General features: G+C 43.7%; 1 protein-coding gene across 1 annotated transcript in view; it reads left to right on the top strand.

The window, feature by feature from the left end:
• Positions 1–20,555, top strand: part of LOC117154464 (nephrin) — a 99,730-nt gene that overhangs the window by 48,979 nt on the left and 30,196 nt on the right. The window contains exons 6-8 of the mRNA XM_033329483.2: positions 5,340–5,567; positions 13,050–13,201; positions 19,972–20,113. Coding sequence (XP_033185374.1) covers positions 5,340–5,567; positions 13,050–13,201; positions 19,972–20,113 — 522 coding nt within the window. The remainder of the gene's footprint in view (positions 1–5,339; positions 5,568–13,049; positions 13,202–19,971; positions 20,114–20,555) is intronic.

Here is a 20,555-nt window from a genome sequence, read left to right as displayed (position 1 = left end):
TAAAGTCCGCCTCCTTTCTAATACCGGGAATAATGGATCGCTGCCAGAAATTGCTTCCAGCCGATTAGAGGGATGAATTATTATAAGTGGCTGCGCATCGTTTATAAAAAGCTGGCGGACAGTAACCGAGCATCCGTCATACTCGATCAAATTGCTCGACGACAGCGCTAAAACTGGCTTTCTTCTTCGAGGGGACTCGTTCCTTGGCGAAATTTAATAGAGAAATGGTACAACGTGCCGTCTCGTTTCGCGTTCATCGATACGTCAGTCAAACGAATAGTCTCCCAGGGTCTGTTTCGCGAAAAAATAGCAACGGAGATAAAATACGACAGCGGAATATCAATGGGATACGTCCCGGGGTATGTAAGTCGCGTTAAGACGAAACCGCGACATGACGCGAGCGACGTCTACCATGAGAAGGGAAATCTGCACGTATATGTAATCGCGCGTAAAACGCAGCACGAAGGGTGACGAATGCGCAAACGTCTTTCGAATCTTGCGCGCCGGACGAAAAATCCTATTTCCTTGAACCGCGAGTATTCACTGGAGCGAAGCCAATTCCATTTACAGCCAGCATTCGCTTATTCGAAGAAAATACGAAGTGAAATAGGCGAAAAGTCCAAGGAGGAAGGAAAAGAAGAAGAAAGGAAAAAGAAGAGTCCAGCGCGATTTTTCCAAGATTCGTCGCCTGATAGGTGTCACGTTGCGCGACAAATTCTCTGGATCGACGCCAATTTTAATCTTCGACGCGGTACTCTCTTTCGCGGTACAGCCTCGTGTCTCGAGTTTGCAAACCCTTCTTAACTCATTCGATGATACATCGATCGTTAGCGAAAAAAAAATCCGTCTATATTATCGTCTCTTGGTTGGCGCAACGCTTCTGAACGTGAACGATCGAGAGACTAGCCGTTTCGAAATTATTCGAATTCGAGACTCGCTGTTTTTCTACCGAACGATTTCCGGCGATAATGGCGAAAGATGAAAATCGAAAAAAGCCCTCGAGCGGCGATATGCCAATCGCAAACGTATTATTAAACATTATTTAATCGAGGTAAATTTCCGAGAGACTCGCTATCGACATTGTTCTGCACATAAAAGTTCAGAAATATTCCATCGTTCGTGAGACCAAAATGTTTTAATTTCATTATACATTCGATATTACATCGAGCAATGGAATCTGAAAGATTAACGAGAAGCTGCCTCTGCCGGAACTTTTTCCTTAATTCAACAACGAATTTTTTCGTTCTCTCTTCCCGTGCTCTTTCCTCTGGTCCTTGAGGAAGATTACACCGACTTGCAGCTCACAGCCAACCAGTCGTCGGACCAGCCAGCCGTTCACCTTGCAGTCCTTCGGACGAGCGATTTGTCACTCCAAGAAGAAAACGAATTTCCAACTTGCTCTGAGAGTTTTCTCTTTCCGTGTGCACGGACAGGTAACCCACGACTTCCGGAAGGTTCGCATTGTCGGCCAAACTTCATGGTATCCGAACGAGATACGAGTAACCAACGAGAACTGTCAAACACCGGTCTATGCAGCGACTTACGACAAATTTATACTTTCTCCTTACTTCACGATCGTCCCTGAGTCACGGCAGTTCGCAACCGCTGCCGCTGTTCCGACTCTCCTTTCGAAATTGCCAATTCCGTACAAAGAAGTTCGAAACTTACGTCTGCTTGATGGATTACGATCGAGCAAACCAATGCGCGAGTTGTTTATCGCTAAAGATAATAGCGGCTCGAGTCCGCAAAACGGTTTCATCGCAAAGTATAATCCGTGTCAAGACCAACTGTACAAAAACCATGCGTACAAAAGGCGAACAGTCGTAAGTATAGGATAAAGTACTTGCAGTGTGTCCAAAATTCAAGGTAAGAGTGTAACTTGGCATAAGACGTGAATAATCGTCGGGATCGTTTTCAACGGCAGATTTGGGTTCGCGACGGCAAGGTATTGCTGCCAAAGTAGCGATTATTATTTGGCTACGAGCTTAAAACCAGTCGGATGAACTTGAACGAAATGTCGACCGACCGACCGACCGACCGACCATCCTTTAGAGCTTACGCCTTTTCTTCCACCCTGTGATTCCACGAATCGTGAAAACGAAGCAAAAACGAGCATTCACCGTGTCGAGAGAAATATTTACCGAAAACTTTTGTGGAATAGTTGAAATATTTTTTATAAGTGCTTCGCGAACAAAGGTGCATCCATAAAAAACCAGCGAGCCGTCGCGTCGCGTCGCGTCGTCGGTCGTTGAGGTTCCAAAAATTCCAGCGGCTCTATTTCTACGAGTGTGTTTTCTCCGATGTACGTCATGGTCGTTGGTTAAAAGAGGATTCATGAAGTAAAGAAGATCGGAATTTCGGAATTTTATCAACTCGAGACGTAAGTTCCGTAGATTCTTTTCTCAGACTTACCGCTTTTACCGCCTTTGATAAAACAACAGAAAATGGGAGGTCACTGCGCGACCGAACGTTCCTTTCTTCCAATTAAGGTCGGACATCGAGGGCGGTGGTGAAGCGCTGTTGCAAAGAGACGAGTATTCAAAAACTGAGATAAACTAGACACGAGATTCTCTATATACAAACCGAAACTCTTCTATTATCCATGAAACGAAAAGAAACCCCGATAATCTCTTCCAAATAAGGATTCTGATTTACTTTATCTCGTTATCTCGTTTGTTATCTCGTTTGGAGCGAGTTTTTGCTTTAGCAATTTACAAGGACGCGAAACAATACACGCGAAATATGAAAAACAGGATCGTGACGATGCGGGATCGAGATGTTTAACACACCTTGGCGAGATGTCCATTGTGGCACGCATTGTTGTCGCACAATGTATAGATACCACACGTATATACTATCTTCAGCCTTTGCCACGCGTCACCTTCCTCGACTGCTGCGCGTTGCTTCGGCATTGTTAAAACGTCCGCATGAAAGTAATTTTACAGCAGGTCAGAGCAAAGTGTTTGTTTTAACGTGACTCGCGGCTAACGGTATTCCTTGCTTTAACCTCGCGGACCAACACTCGCGAATCCTGCAGCTTTTCTCTTTCATTGTTTGCTCGATCTTTACTTTTCCGGCTTTTTTAAAGTTCCTAGCGTTCCACTGCAAAGATGGGGAAGAAAATAAAATCAGTACAAACTATAGAATTTCCCGACGAATCGCGGTGGTAATTGATTTCCAGCAAATTCCGCCCGTGTGAATGGGACAGACTCGCTTAAGGACCCTTATTCAGGCAAAAACGTTATCGAAAAGTCAAAAACCCAGCTTAAAGGGGCGCAGATCGATCGCTATTCGTAACAAGACTAATTACCGCGAAAAGGCTGCCTCGTTGACGAATCTTGAAACTTGAATCGTATAAATGGCATCGTTTAAGTGGCAGCTAAACTTAGCTGCGTTATTAGGAACCTCTCGACGTAACACCATGCGCTCTATTGTTCGTGAAACGTTCCAGTTTCAAGCTGCGTCCACGAGCAAACAGTCGCGCGTAGCATTTCTGAAATTTCCAACTTTGCTTCTATCGAGAATCAAAATTACAGAAAAATCAAGTATCAAGGTATATCTAACGAAATTCGTACAGAGTAAACGACACGATCGGGGCTTGTCGGGGCTACAAATGTAGCGAATGCGGTCGAAAGCCACTAAAATTCGCCTTCTATTGTACTTCCTTCGCTGTCGCGTAGCATTATTACGAGCAAGTCGTACTCGGCTCGCGAACCTCGTGATATATACCTGTGTAGCATCCATGATACCAGGTGGAAACCCGGAGAGCAATAAACATCCTTCTCCTCCTATCCCCAGAAATCCCCGGCCCCTTACTTCCACCTTTTCTAGTTCCGTTCTCGTAGAAGCAATGAAATAATTCCCCATCTCGCCTACCGGAAAGTCGAGAGCGTGTGACACTCACCCTCGATTTCTCCCTCCGCCGGTTTCCTTCTTCAACTATACAACCCACGACTTCTGTCACTGTTAGCTCACCGGGCGCGTATTCACCTTCGAAATGAACCAAATCTTGTTTCTCTCAACGAACCGATCTATCTACAGATACTCGTGCGTTCGCGTTCGTCTTTACTGCGTGTATACAGTAGATATACATATTTTCGATCTAATCAAGGAAATACAGGAAGTACGCTATCGTTTACGTGATAAAATACGCCGACTCTATCGCATCGGGATCTTCCTATACTCGCGATTCAAGGAGACAAATTTGCACGGATAATTAACTCGGAGAATTAGGTGACCATATAACCGGTACATCGAGACTATCGAGATCGCTAATGTTGTGGCCGAGTAAGACCCGTCGAGCGACGTGATTGACGACTAGCTCGGAGTCTCTGATACACATTCGTAAACATGGACACAGTTTCGATACGTCGTCTACTCGGATTAGTCCAGTTACTCCAATTGTCCTAACCAACGATCAACCTGCTTGTTACGAGTAAGCGATAGAGAACACTCCGTCAGATATGGATCAACGATATTGCGGGATTGCCAAGTAAAACATCAAACAGCGATAGATCAAGCATCGACGCCGTTAGATACGAGTGACGGAGCGTGTCCGAAGCTTTCTTACGCTACCAACAACTAGCTCTTGGTCGAGTATCCATCGGTCCATTTACCCTGCTCGGTCAATGGTTACTAAGAGTCACTTTCTCGAAAATCATTTCTATCGATTATCTCGCTACGGTAAACGCTTCTCAGAGTTTGCTTCCGGTTTCAACTACTTTCGTGTGTGATCATCCCGGATCAAGGCTAGAAAATGCCGTATCATTGAGGCTCAGTCGACGGGCTTTCCTTCGGCGATACCTTTTTAAAGTACAACCTACCCTGATGAAATTGCGACTGGGAAAAATTCTTACATTCGAGAAAAGAATTCTACCAGAGGTAAAAGAAGTTGCAGAGGGAATTCTAACAACTAGGAAACTTGACCTTCCGGGGAATCAAGAATTCCGGCAATAGGGAAAAGGCGTAACAACGACATAAATGAAATTTCAGCGATAAGACTGGGACGCAAAGACACCGGAATACCAACTAGATGTAAGAAACAACGGGAAAACGTTATACGACTAACGTGTAAAGTAACGATACGTCATCAATATCGTATATACTTCTCTCAGGGGAATATGAGTTATAAATTCTGTAGAGAGGAACTCGACATATTGTGATTCTAATAATTCTCGAAATAGTTTGCGATACTTGAGATTTACTATAAGATTTCCATGAACGTAATTTTGTTCGCGTTTTCATTCGGTTGTCAAGTTCGCTGACGACTAAAGTGGCATGCAAATGCATAAGTCGCGTCATTTGTGTACGTTCTAAGATGACTTGTCTGCTCGATTTAGGTAAACCAAGACCCCGAGTCACGTGGTTTCTGGAGTCGCAGACAATCGATGCGCCGTCGGAGATTCGGGAGACCCAAGGGCCAGGAGGCGAAACCAACGTCGTAACCATAAGCAATGTGACGCTGAAGGGTCTCACGAGAAGTCACTACCACGCCAAACTGTTCTGCAAAGCAAGCAATACTCATTTAGCACCGCCACCCACTACTGCCGTTATCATCGAACTTCACAGTAAGTGGAATGACTCGCTTTCCCCAATTCTCGTTAATTCTTTATCGCGATTCCTCCTGCCCCTCCCGTTTTCGAAAGATCCAGTACACGCGCTTAGAATACCGCCGATAGCTAAAAACATTATTCAAAAAATCGAAGGTACGAACGAAATACCAGAGGATCGCGATTAAGACAATTAAGCCGTCTACAAAAGACAGAAGATTTCAATAACGTCGTTTTATCTGCCTAAAAGAACAGTAGGTAATTTGCCCCTTCGTTAGCCGCGAAAGCCAACCCAGTTATGTTAATGAAATGATTAATAATTAACGGCGCTAATTACCCGTGATGCAGGAAATCGCTTGGTTCGAAACTCGAGTGTTTGTCCCGTCGGCACAGAGGTTTCGTCGTGCCCATTCAACCGACGCGTACACGTCCAAGTATTCTCTCTCGTTCTATTTTTCTTTCTTTTTATCTTTTATTTCCTCTTCTACTTTTTTGCAAGTTTCACGCGCGCGATCGCACATAGCATAAAAGCGAACAAAGTTCTTCGGACGAGAGGAACGGATATCGAGTGTTTGTGCGTGTATTTTTTTATCCGAATCGAGAAACGGTTGAACGTTTAACCATCGCGCGTCGAACTTCTCTACGACGGATTTTTTCCCATAAAATCTGACCGAAATGAACGAACTTCGAAAACGGCGATATCAATGGCAGCAGTTAGATTCGACGAGCTGAAATTGAAACATTTTTCAAACGATTATAACGGAAAAAGAGGTATGTGTAGTATGTTCGACAACCAACGGCCGCGCAACGCTGGAAATCACGTTTGAAAGGCAATCAAGACTCTGATGTCATTAATAACGTTACTTCTGAAATCGCCTGGCGAACCGCGACGAGCACCAATACGAATCGGTATACCTGTAACTATGTTCAATCAAATTTTATGAAATGCGTACACATATGTACGTAAATATTACAAGAGGAACCGTTTACCCAACACAAGCGAACCATTGTTGCACGTTTCGACGATAATCGAGAAGAAACGCGTATTCGCATCTTGGATAAAACAGAGAAACGTCATCGAATAAATACATCGTGATAATTGCCTCCTTTCGATGCAGCTGACCCGTTAGCGATTTGAATGGTCGAAAGGAACGACTTATTGCTTTCTGTTTATCGGGCGAAAACGTCGATGAAATGGGTGAACGGAAAAAATCAGACGAAAGCGAATTAATCCCAGCAAAGCGACCGGTTGATAATCATCGAAAAAGAAGAGAAACGCAAGCGACGATATATCCCGACGTTTCTTTGACGACCGATATTAAAGTCGCTACGAATCGTTTTACGATATCGACTTCGAATCGTTCTCCTTGATACTCGCGCGTTCTAAACCGCCAGCGGTTTCGAACCCAACTTTCATCAGGGGCCGATCAACGTTTTCTTTAAAATTCGCAATCGCCCTGATATCCAAAAGGGTTTCTCGCGCGAAAAGAAGGGCAAGTTTCGACGCGACGCGACGCGAAACGTCCACGTCGACTCTTTTCGTATTCTCTGCACGTATTAAGAGCTGCCGTAGTTCGTGATCCGATTAAAAACTCTCCGGTTGGTCCGGCGAACAGAACCGCGATTGCAGATGTCAGTCGATGCAGGAAATTAATATTAATAATTTCATAAGCACCGGGTTGCTGGCCGACTCGTCGGTACGCTCGAGATTCATCCCGCGAGAAACTTTTCCATCGGACAAACAACTTTAAATTAAATTGCGCGCCGCGGACGGTCTTACCGCTCGTCGGATACAAGAAGAAACCGAATCGAGTAATTCTGAACGATGATGGTGTAAAAGACTCGCTTGGGAAATACGCGCTAAATGAAAACCATTTTTAGTCCAGGCGTCATAAATATCGTTAAAAATGAGAAATTCGGCGAAACAGAGAAATCTTTCATCGCCTTTCGCTTTCAATCTCCTTCGTTCCATTCTCCTCTACGTTGTTTTACGTATAGATCCCTTAAATCGGTTTTCCCACGAGGAGTACGTATCTATTATCACTGATCGCCTATTTAATACAACACTAACACAACTCTTTAAACTCCACTCGCTAAACTTTCTATTATCCTACACCCTTCGATATCTTCATCCCCAGTCACACTTACGGACTACGCTTTAACGTTCACTTACAGACTCAACGAGTAATCGACTTGGCCACGACTCTCTTCAACTCTAACATCTAACCCTGGCAAACTCGAACACTTGCAAAGCACACTAACCAATTACTCAAAACGCTCAAAACTTTAATTGCTTGCACGCTCGTTTACAATTCTAGCACGTGCTCATTCTCGTCGGCGCCATGTAGCACGCCAACAATCGCCATTCACCCGAGTTATCCGTTAAAGCAGTCGGCAATTTGCAAAGAAGCACGATACTAGATCGACTTTGCGATACTTGGCTCGTACACGGGATAGCAAACGTCAAACCGCTTGTCGACTAAAGCGTAACCAATAACAAAGTGGAATGGTTAATCGTCGGACCAAGATTACCTTGCATTTTTCTTCCACGATGCCTAACGACCCAGCTGAATCGTTCGTACGGAGTTGGTAACTGGGATGCTCGATTATTCGTTGATTGGACTGAGTTAGATGAAGCACGCGGCGAATGATCGACAAGCACTCCGTTCAACTACTCGAAAGTCTAACGAGTTGAAGAGACGACTTGACGACAGACGTGGGCACGAATCGATCGTACCTTCGCCTCGCCTTGGTCGAACGCCTCGCGTTCACGTGTTTTCATCAGTGATAAGAAACGCGTAAACTTACGTAGAAACTTCGCGCAAATAGATATCTCACGAACTATTCTACAAGTACGGATATTCGAGCAAACGTCGCGTTAAGATTCGATACTAATAACATCGTTAGGAAGTTGCGCTATTAGCGAGAAATAAAATCAAAGAAACGAGATAAATTATTTCAAGATCGCATCCTTTGAGCCGAATTCACTGATTCAAGATTCATTGATATATACATACATGCTATATGCGTGCTGTATAAAACCGTAGAAGAAACAGATACATACTCGGAAATTAGCCTGCCTTCGATATGAATCGAACAACGGTTTTATTATTCTTCCGAGAGAAGGGCAGCTGGGATAAAAATGAAGTCTTTCTGCTTCCATTAATCTCAGACTAATTGGAGGCACGACCGATGAAGCGTACATCGGATAATTGGAGGATTCTTGATCGATACAGTTGAAATTCTAACGAGCCGAAGAGCTAGCCGGCATGCGTCTCTCTCCGACCAAAAATGCACCTGGCTCGAGCCAGTCTTTATCATTTGCATCGAATACATCTGCATATTTCGGAATTATCGGAATATCGCCATGTAAGATTCGAGGGTGACGGTCACATCTGGAGGTATGCTCTCGCAAGTTCGACGTCCTTTCCCCATATACATACATATGTATATAGGATATACGTATATCTGATATATACATAAATCCGCAAGGACTGTGATAGTTTACCAATTTAACAAGACTGTTTCAAGAGTATATCGAGTGACGCGAAGATGACACGAACGCGACGTGACCGCGACGTGGCCAAAGATTTTCTCTCTGTGGTTCATTTTCATTAGCGCGTGGAATTGGAGAACGCCGCTGAAGAAAATTGCTCGACTTCGTTAACCAGTCGGGAAATCTCGCGTTTCTATTTCTACGTCCAATGACAACAAAGAACTCACATTCGACAAAAGTCCACCGACCAATTCGCCGTCATCGAGTTCCCGTTAATTAGTAAGAGAACTATCGAACCTCTCTTCGTTTGCTCGTTAGTCTTTCATAGAAAGGAATATCAACGAAAGCGATAAGAGTCAAGCAAGAATCGAGCTGCTAATCGATCATTCGGTTCGTGGTAATAATCGACCATCGATAATAATCAGACGTACGACTCAACTTTTCCTGCTCCTTCGTCTTCGGGCGCTCGTCGAACGTTTGTTCGGCGATGCATAAAACAAAACAGAAGGAGATGAAGGTCCGTCGTGTAAAAGCCGCGCGGATAGAGATCGTTCGATTGTTCGTACCGAGTGACACGCTGTGGTAGGAAAAGAACGAAACTCGAGACGTTCGTAGATCCACGAAGTAGTGAATCTCGTAACCGCGAATCCTCGCGGATGTACTTTTGGAGCGAGAGGCAACTGAGAACAGGAACGTTGCAACCGCTCTCAAAGACGAACGAACTTGATCAACTTTTAGCTCCTAATACCGTACCGAGCTCGCAGCAAGTTAATAACTTCCTGTTTTCGTACGATTATCATTGCGAAACGTGTATTTCCCCGAAGACTCAAAAGTATAACACGATCCAATTTCGGTTCCGCTACCGATTCGACGAGACGGTGAGAATAATAAAGTTTGCATCGATAGGAACGAAACTAAAACTTAACCCCTACCACTGGTATTACGTTGGAACAGTCGCGCGAAACCAAGGAAAGTTTGGTTAATTTCGATAGAAAGGTTGAGTTTCGCGAAGTCGCAAACGCGATCGTATCGTATTTGGGCGTGGTCTGCTGGAAAAGCTTATTAAACAGACCGTGCGACTCGTTTAAGCGAAGAGAGAGAAGAGGTTAGCGGTAGCTTCGGTGAAAACGATACGAGCTGCGGTTTTGCCAAATTATGACAATAATATCACTTAGAATCGTGGCCGATCTGGCTAAAATTTCACTTAAGTCGACAATTCGCAGAATCGGCGCATACGGACCGTTCTTTAATGTTCGCTCGTTCCAGAGCTAACCGACTTAATCGACAAACGAGCCATTTAAACTTCTCTCCAATTCCTTTTTCTCCTTTTTCGTTCCCCATGCCCTTCTTTTTTTTTCAACCTCTGCAAGGTTCCTGCTTAGCCCGACTCTGGCTTTTTCCCCAGCGTGAGACGCATTATTCCCTCGTCAGTAATAAGCCCGCGAACCGTGAAACATATTAAACGCATAAATACGCTGGCAAGACGTCGAAATAAACTGTCGCGGACGGCTGGCGAAACTCCACATCCTTGTCTGTAGCCCGATTTCGTATTTCTCTCGTCCTGTCGCTGTACAAAGAGTTTTGAATGAATTTAAAGCGAGAATTACCGGAAACACGGTAGCCAAGAGGTAATGTCGAGAGAGGCGGCAAGAAAAATGTAAAGATTATCTCGTAGTTGAGGTGTGGGTATTAAAAGGCGGCGAGTCAAATTCAGAGGAGCCGTTCTCGGCTGCCCTTCCACCCGACGACATGAATTTTGATTTACAAATTAAACACTCGGCAGTTTTACTCACACTAATTTTCGCCTGTTTTTGTTTTCGTTTGCTCCTACGAGTTCTATTTATACAGACGTACCTTTCTTGCCTCTTGCACCGCGTCCTGCTCCTACTCCATGCTCCACTTTTTTTACAACCTATTCCCGACACTTCTCATCGATCTTTGTTTCTGCCCTGTTCATTTCCAAAAACTTGCCTTGCCTTGCCGCGGGCTATGACCAACGCGAAACGTCGCGTCGCCGTAAAGGAATAATACTTTTCGATTCGTCTTTTCCGCCATCTATTGACGCTTATCCTCTGTTTACGCGACAGTTTCCTTTGATCGTTGAAGAGGAGAAACCCTCAACGGTGAAACGTAATACGATATATGTGTAGTATCTTGACATTTTTAGAGTCGCGATAGACGAAAGGAAAAAAAGCGAGCAATCGACAAAAGTCTTGGTTTAATTTCCGGCGAGACGAGCACGAGATGGGAAAACTTTTTGTTCCGACAGCGAACAAAGCTGGTGTTTCGAAACATACTGTCAGGATCAGTAAGTGCATCAAAATTGTGGACAGAGGCGAACAAAAAAGTTGTTGGTCGCGTAGCCTGACTCTGACACAGTTTTCAACTAGCTAGAGTGACGGTCCGGTTCTCTGCATAACGTGTCGTTTCCCCTTCCTTTTTCTCCGCTTTTTTTGTTTACTGCATCGCTAAACGAAAATTTCGTCCGCTAAAATTGTCTCGTGCGCGGAAAACACGTAGAAATAAATTTTACGACCCGCAAACTAGCAAATAATCGCTTAAACGTCAACAACCGGAGATCTAAATTTTCTACGTAGCACTTGATCAACGCGAGTAGGTAGACGTTCGTTCAGCGAACCAAGCGTTCATTCGTGTTTAAGCGGTCGATGCGTTCAATTAGAAACTGTACGATCCGGAGAAAAGGTCCGATTTAAGGTAAGCGCTAGAACTGGATAAATGTAAAAAAGGAAGGGAACGAAAAAGGAAAACAACGAAAGAATGTGCTAGAAGAGAGAAGAAATAACGATGATTATTCAACCGGTCCGGAGCGTAGAGTCTGGTCGTACGGTAAATTTACGTCTCGAGGAAGTTTCTCTCGGGTCTTGCAGAAATCAGTGGAAAGTTGGAAAATCTTTGGCGGTGCCGCGATGCGCGGTCGCCTTCTACTGTATTTATCTCCGCGGGCTGTAAAGTCGAAGAAGTTGCGAAGCGATCAAAATCTTTCTAACGGCAAAACGAACCGTAGAGCTCGGTAACGAGCTGAAGGGAGAAAGTTTTGAAAGTCGGAAACGAAGATTCCACGATCGTTAATCGACTCGGTTAAAAGATTCAGCTTGCCGACCGCGAACTTGCAGACGACGAGAACGCGTAGACACCAAGTAACGAACGCTTTAACGGCCGCGAACAATGGCAGATAATTACAGGCCGGTAACGAGGAATAGCTATGCTGCGCTGTGCCGTGCCACACCGCACCACGCCACGCCGTTCCCGGTTTGCGTCAGCGCACAGTTTTCGAGCGTGCGGACCGAGCAGAACGTTTAATTAATGCTCGGTTATTTTCCCGTTTGCCAGCCGCGCGCGGTCGCAATCTCGTCATCTAATTAATAACAAGCCAAGACCTCGCTGTGAAAGGCATCTGTCAACTCGATCTACGATGAAACTCTCTGACGCCTGCAACGTTTTATTTCCCCTTCAGCCCACCGGTGAAACCGAGCTTCGCAATCAAGCAGAAATTTGTAACGTAATCGTTATTAATTACGTTAAAACGCCGTATCGCATCTAGTCTCGAATGCGTTGCATTTTCTTTTTTTTTTTTTTTTTTTTTTTTGAAACCGTTTTATTTCTCGATCCAATCGAGGGATAACGGGACGTGTACGAAACTGAAAGCGCTTAGGCGCGCTCGCGTCCCTGAAAATTGGCCCCTTCGAAATCTTTCGTAGAATGCTGTCCCGATAAACGAGTCGAAAAGTTTCGCAAATAACATTTTCTTTACGCTTCCTCGACGCGCTCTTGTACGTTTCATTGTCTCGTTTCACTTCACGTACTGTACTTCTACAACTTCTTACTGTTTCCACTCTGTTTTTAAAGATAGAATGAAATCACGACGACGACTATCACGTTCCAGAATTATCAAAGAAATTTTTTCATCTGTATCTTGTAAAATTTTCGACTTTTGTTCGTTAAGAATATCTCTTGATACTTTCTGTGTCTGCCGATAATTTCAGTGAAACCATTGAAAGTGGAAATTATGGGCAAAGACAAAATCCTATCAGCGGGGAAGAAATACGAAACAAGATGTCAGAGCACGGGGTCGAAACCACCGGCTGTTTTAACCTGGTGGAAGGCTTCTAAACAACTCAAGAGGACCATTAAAAACGTGAGTAGAAGACAGATTATAATCTTTCAGATACAATTATAATATTATGCGTTCGAAATAAAACAAAACGTTGAGAACGGCGAAATAAACGGAACAGGAGAAAATCGTTGCAAGCTATGGTAATGGCGCGGAACGAAATGGAACGATTTTTGATATTCCCTCTGGGAGACGAAACGTTTCCATCGATCGATACACACCTTGTCAACTTGCTCGCGAAATCGTTCTCTCGAACTTGAAAGAAATAAAAATAACGACATCTCGATAACGATATTCCGTACTAACGATACTAAGAGGGAGAATAAACTTTAGATGAGACAAGGCGTAAAAAGGTCTCTAAAAATAAAATCGCTTCTATCGCATCCCGCGATCCTCCTGCCTTTACTTTCATTTCCCTTACATTGCCTCCGTCTATCTTGTTTCTACTTTCTCCGACACTTTGCTATCGTCAACCCTCCGTCGATCTTGCACTTTCTATCGACGACCCAATTTATTATTTCTGCGCTCTGACTGCAACGCGATAAATACGAGCGCCATTTATAACAACGTTGAGAAAACCACGCTACCACGAGGGAGAAAGAAAGCGAAAAATATGGCTCGAGCAATGGTATTTAATTGGTAATTCATAGACTAACGCGTTGGCTCGTTTAACGTTGCTTCACCCCTTTTAGCCGAGGTCATTACGATAGTCGACGACCATATCGGCATTGAATGTCATCGAGCAACAGTTGAAACGACGCCAACCCGATAGTCGTTTAACGACCATTATCAAACAAACGTGTTTTTCTATCAATCTTCCGCTAGAATAATCATTCCCCACTTATCGTTCGTGTGACCCACGATGACAACAAGATGACAAGATAGAGGAGGAAGGCAGATTCCGATCTCGAAGGGTCTGGGTTTGGTAAAACTTGTGTTTCTAGTTGTTCCCGTCTAAATAGAGGAACACAGGAGGAGAAGGTTAGAAAAGTTCAAACAAGGGTAGATCGTTGCGGAAGTTGAGCCTGAAGGATCAAACGTGTAACGAGAAATGCTTTGGAAAGCTTACTCGACTCATGACCGGCACTTCCGCTGAGATTAGACGACTCGTTGGCTATTGTCTCGATAGAATTAATCCCCAGGTCACATGATGGGTTGACTAAGTGGATTTCCGATAAAAAGTGTATCTAACGATATTACTTGGTCCCGCAGACAGCACAGTTAATCGAAGAGATTGAAACGTCAAACAATCGTGTATCTGGCGCTGGCTCGCTCGGCAATTTAATAACTTGAAACTATAGCCTATACGACTATAAAATGGAGCGACAAAACGACGGCCAAACTTTAGTTACCAAAAATCAATTATACCTCGTTCCGCGATGAAACATCGCTTGGGCAAAATTTCGCGTGAAATTAGCCACGAAACATCGTTGCGAAACGTTGGAAATTTCTTTGACGCTGGTTTTCAACGAGATAATCGATCCCAGTAGTTTCACCGTAGATTACACCGGAGATTCGTGACGATAGTTAGATATCATCGAAGATGGGCCATGGATACGCCTGAACACGATCGATTTTCATTAAGAAAATATCCGCTAAGTTACTCGGAGAACGGCGGCATTTTTCCGTGCAACTTTTCCGATCGCAAGTTAGATCCAATCGACAAGTTGCGAACCCCGCGCCATCGAGCAAGGGAAACTAAACTCTGTGAGCTCGCGTAATCCTAGTCAGAGGCGTACTTGTTCCCGGAAAGTGGCAAACAGTTGGACGGGACGTAATTGATGTTTAAGGGAAACGAATGTTTCTTCGGATCTTGGTTTTAGGATGGATCATTGATTCGTTGGCCGTCCCTCTGAAAAGGCAAAAGCTCGCGTACGCGTGCTATTCGCTGAATAGGAAAACACCGACACAAAGAGGAATGGGAAGAGGAAAAGGAAAACAAAATACGGGAGTCACAATGCGGCAGCTACGGTGAAATGGTAGCCCGTGTGGCATGCCAACGACACGGCCGCCCACTCTCTGTACGTTTTATATTTTTCTACGAATTAATCTCTTCGTTTCCAATAAATTAGCATGATTTCAACTTTTCGCAATTCGATCGTTTCGAAACAGTCGTCTTTGTCTTCGACGCGCAACCATGCGATTGAAAGTATAAAAATTACAACGAGAATGCAAAGAACTCGTACAGCCGATAAAGCTCCGCATAAAGATAGTTTACGTTATCGCCAGTAAAAGAGGAAAAACGTAAAGAGGGGAAAACGTAAAAAAAAGCAAAAGCTAGCTGCGATTTATTCTTCGCGTGCCATAAACGCGAGATGATCCCGTAAATTATAGTATAAAATAAATTGAGATACGTATTATTCTAATTAACGTGGTTATACTCGCTTCGAGATAAATGCTTCGGTCAGCTCGGTGCTTATTTTTATTGAACGAGATCTTTCGCTCAACCATAACCGGTGGTCCATGGGTATACGTGAAAACGACGAAGCGCGTAACAATATACGAAAACTCGTTTGTTGTTTATCAGGAAAAAAGTAAATGTTTATCGCAGTGCGGCAGTTAAAAACCAAATATTTTCTTTAAGCAATACCGCCTAGAATTTGTTAGATATTTGCCTGTTCTTTAAACGTGTTATATAACTATGCGAACAACCGTAATCAATACGATCGGCTGGCTGGTAGAGAACACACGAGTTGTAGAGATTACTGCAATTAATTCATTTTATGTAACTACAGTATTGTTAATAATTTTATACGCTCGATAACGCTACGATGCTTTTCCCGTGATTGACCGTGCTTCGCGTAGCTGCGATTTATCTAAATTCCAATCAGATATCACATGGAGCGCGTTATATTTTTAATCGTTTCTCTGTATCTGCATCGAGATGATCGATGAAAACGGACTTTTGCGTTTTTCACTCGGCACAGTGGTCCGTGGTGTGAACGAATTACGGTAATGGTAGAAAATCACGCCAATTGTTCTCGACTATCGCGATATTAAAAGTTTCATCGACTTACCTTTCTTTGAAAGATCGCGCAAAGGATGATTTTTGTATAAGCGAACTCCTGCTTGTCGAAATATCGCGAAAACGAAATATTATGGAACGAAACAAAGAGAAACCTAAAGATTCGTCTAAGGAAAAATTATCCGTGTGTGAAAGAGATTCCCTGGAAAAGGAATTGAAACTGGCATCGAGCTGCTTAGGAACCACGTTCGATCACTTTTGTTCGACCATTTTTGAGAAACTTTGCGACAAATCTATACCCCGCAGCTGTATCTCGAAGACAGTTACAACATGGTTTCGCTAGGCTTCTAAAAAATCGATAGCTAACGCGGCTGTCGTGCAATAAAAGTCGATGGAACGACAAAAATTCTGATTTTTTTCGTTTGATAGGTTTTTCATCAATGTCGGAACGTCATTTTTCTTCTGGATCTCGTTCGCCTAATTTGTTCAGGCGTCGAGGAGAACGAGCGCTCTATCCTGATGAACAAATACCTTTTTCGGCAATTGCTCGTTCGCGTCCGTAACTCGTAGCGACAAAAGCAGCAACGACATAACCGTGAACTGTGTACGAATCGATCGACGAAAAACGTTAACGGGTCAGCTCGCACACAGAATATGTAAAGTTCGACTTGCCTCTTCGTCAAGAAGATAAGGACATTTGTAGAAAGGGTAACGTTCGAAGTGGAAACGTTTAACGAAAAGGAAAATTATCCGCGAAAAATTGGAAAAAAAAGAGGAGACGGACACAAGGAAACAAGGTTGTGATTCACGTATCGTTTCGCATTTTGTTCGACACTGAACACAGAAATTAATATCGAATGTCAGAGCGGCCATATTCATAGAAAATACAAGTCTGCGATGATTTATCGTCACGTCAATGTTATCAGTACGCCTAGATTAATAGTTTCATGGATATGACAGACGGTTTGATAATAATTTACCGGGTGCATCCATGTAATTGCTATCGATCCATCTAGGAACATCTGGATTGATAGCAAAGCCATCAGTGACCGTCACTGAATCCACACGTATAATGATGTTCGAACAAATGTAACCTGGAAACGAACGTGTCGAAGCCGTGGACAATTCAATAGTCGTACGTGACCCGTTATTAGGGCGTGTCGCCAAAGATAATTAATAATACGTATCAAGGACTTCGATTCGGTTCAAAGATCCATAGCAAAATCATTAAGAGAGTAGTAGGAGAATGTAGACGCAAGGTTTAACGATCCTCCAAACGACGGGGGATAACTGTCGACGACTTACGAGGGCGTTTTGGCAGGCTGAAGCGAAACCGTTGGTCGTAGTGCTGCGTCGGCGAAAACGGAACGATATCTTTGTGTAGGCTGCTGTATTTCCGCCATTGAAACGTCCGCGACTCGAAAGCTCGTAACGCGAGCAGAAAGAGTGCTTCGAAAACATAGCAGCGGATCAAAGCGTTAACGAGCAGAATTTCCAGCGATTATGAATGACGATGACGTCCCCCGACCGTCTCGTTCTCTTCTCAAAGAGCTTTGGCGCTTTTGCTTACTCGAACTACGCCACGACTATTCGAATCGGAACCGATTTACGTCGAGTTGTACGTCGAACGCCCAACTATCCAGAAGGTAGCGAAGGAAATCTCGACGATAGCAGATACGTATCGCGTTTAATTGCCGCACCACTTTGTACCTGTCGAGAGAGCGAACTTGCCGAGAACGTTAGCAACCAAGTGCGCGGTGACCGGAGTGACACCACCTGATTCGTAGAATCCATTAGTCGAAACGAGGAAGATCGTTACACGTCGTACGTTCCGTTCGAGATGGTGACAACAAGAATAATAGCTAAGCTGCGACGATAATAGCCGGTGTCGCGTCACGTTACCTCGCCTTTCCTCTCCTCTCCTCTCCTCTCCTCGCCTCGCCTCGCCTCGACTCGCCTAACTTTACGCCACTACGCGATGCAATTCGCGAATCGTCACCTTGTAACTCTCGTTACCATTTGTCATTGGAAAGCCGCGCAAACCTAATTAATACTCCCGATTCAACGCCAACTCCTAACGAGATTTCAGCGTCCCTCTCCAAGATACGTTGTTGACTTTTGAAATATTTCAATCGGGCAAACGTCGAACGGTAGAAAAGCAAGACAATGTACGAGAGAATATCGCGCTGGAAAATTACTGAAATTTTCATATCACTGTAGGAACGTAAGTTGAATTAAATATTGAAAGAACAGATATACTCCGTTAACGCACTACTATATCGCGAAAAAACGGAAACGGTCGGGGAAAATGAAGCCACAAAGGAGCAAGGAAGCTGCGCTTGGAAAAGGAGAAGGAAAAACAGCAATCTACCTGGCGTCGCGTCGTTTTTGCGGCGAAACGAATGCAAGCGTGCATAGAAGAAGCGTTACTAGGTCGTACGATCCAACTCGAGTCGACCGTGACCGTTTTATACTTGCCACGATATTTTATCACCTTTTTTCGGAAACCCGTCAATCCAGTACCATTACCAGACTAATTTTCATGGCACACAAAGAAAGGACGAAGATCGTAGACGGATCGAACGATCCGATAACGAATCGCAGATTTTTTCGCTCTCTTTCCCGCTATAGTAGCTGCACATTCACGAATCCCCGGAAGGCAGGGAACGCGACTAGATGCATCTCCGAGGACCGATTTTCGAGTAATACAACGACACAACTGGCTTTTCCCCGTGGATCTACGCTTTAAGCTTAAATTTGTCGCGTATTATTAGTTTCCTGGATTTTATCCAGGACTAGTTATTAAGCATAGAGTTTTATCGTGCAAGCGTACACCAGTTCGCGAAAATTTCTCCCGTGTTTCTATTCCCTCATCTCCTGCGGAAATTGTCAACGAAAATTATAGCGGAACTACCCTTTACTCTTCCTTCTCTATTTATTTTTCTTCTCCTCGGAGTTGTCCGAGTACCGTTTTCGTTATCACGTATCTATCGACTTTTCGAAGCAAGGAGAAGGAAAAAGGAAAAGAGTTAAAAAATATATTGCAACTAGGTGGATTACTCATTAACTAGGCAGATAAAAGTGTAAAGGACGCACACGCTAGCGGTTCTACCCTCGAAACTTACAAGCGAATGGCCATTCCAAAATTTCGCCGATATTACCCGCTATAAATCCGACGGGTAAACATTTTAGCTTGTGTTAAAAAATATATCGAATTTTTTCTTTTTTTTTTTGTACAATCGCGAATTCACGTTGTTCGTTTTTGTTCGACGTGGCCCCTGTTCGTTTTTGGTCGATACACCTCTCGTCTTGCCACCGATGCAACATTTGAATTTGAGATTTTCCAGATTTTCGAGTTTTTCGATGCCGCTCGTCTCACGTAGCGTCACGGTTCTTCCGTTCTTTTCTCTCTCGATTTCCGAACGACAAACAAAACCATAGGAATCGATGTGGCTACTGACACTAGAAAGGAAATGATGCAAGATCGAGCAAGGACATCCTACAAAAAGGGAGAAAAAGAAGAAAAAGAAAAAAGACAATATTCCGTCGAACGAATACGATTGTCATGGAGATTTAATTTTGAAATTCAGCGAAATTCTAAAATTTCCATCGTCAGGGATCGCATTGTAATTATTAGGACGGATTTCTCAGAGTTTGGCCAATATCGCGGTGATTCGAGACTTGGCTTGGCAAATTCTATCGCAACGTTCGCATAGAAAAGTTTTATTTGCGTTCCCGACTTCTACGTTACGTTACGTACGTTGCAGGAAGTTGATGGTACGTTCGACTAGTTATCTATAAAATACGTCTATATCGGAATTCCGATCAGTTTCAGGAAGATGGAACAAGCGTCAGCGTGTTACAATGGACACCATCGATCGAAGACGAAGGAAAATTTCTCGTGTGCAGGGCAACGAATCCAAAGTTACAAGACGCCGGCATCGAAGAACGATGGAAGCTAAAAGTACACTGTAAGTAGATCGGCGATTCTCTTGGTATTTTCCGTAACCGTTGAAATTATGAAACGTAAAGATTCCCGGCGCACAAATAACAAATAACAAAGCATACCTTTCATCGTTTACGATTCAATTATTTCAATAAATTTGAAAAGCTCGGTATTCGAATTTTTAACCAGGACAAAAGAGGGCTCATGGTATACGATCGGAATTTAGAAGAAATTGATACCCGTACGGTGAGAGGTCTGGCTAGAACCAAGAAAGTTAAATGTTTCCGGCTTAAAGGGATCCGTAAGATAGGTGACTTCCCGTCTAACAATCGTTTCTCGAGGAAACGTACGTGGCATTGTCTCGCCTCAAGTACTTTTGCTAAGATGTTAATTACATCAAAACAAGCAAAACATTTGTCGCGATATGCATACGTTATACACCGTATATATTGGAAAAATTTATCTCG

The sequence above is a fragment of the Bombus vancouverensis genome, chromosome 14 (assembly GCF_051014615.1).
Source record: "Bombus vancouverensis nearcticus chromosome 14, iyBomVanc1_principal, whole genome shotgun sequence".
Classification (NCBI taxonomy): Eukaryota; Metazoa; Arthropoda; class Insecta; order Hymenoptera; family Apidae; genus Bombus; species Bombus vancouverensis.
Note: the sequence above shows the minus strand (reverse complement) of the source record. Positions and strands in the feature narration are given on the sequence as shown.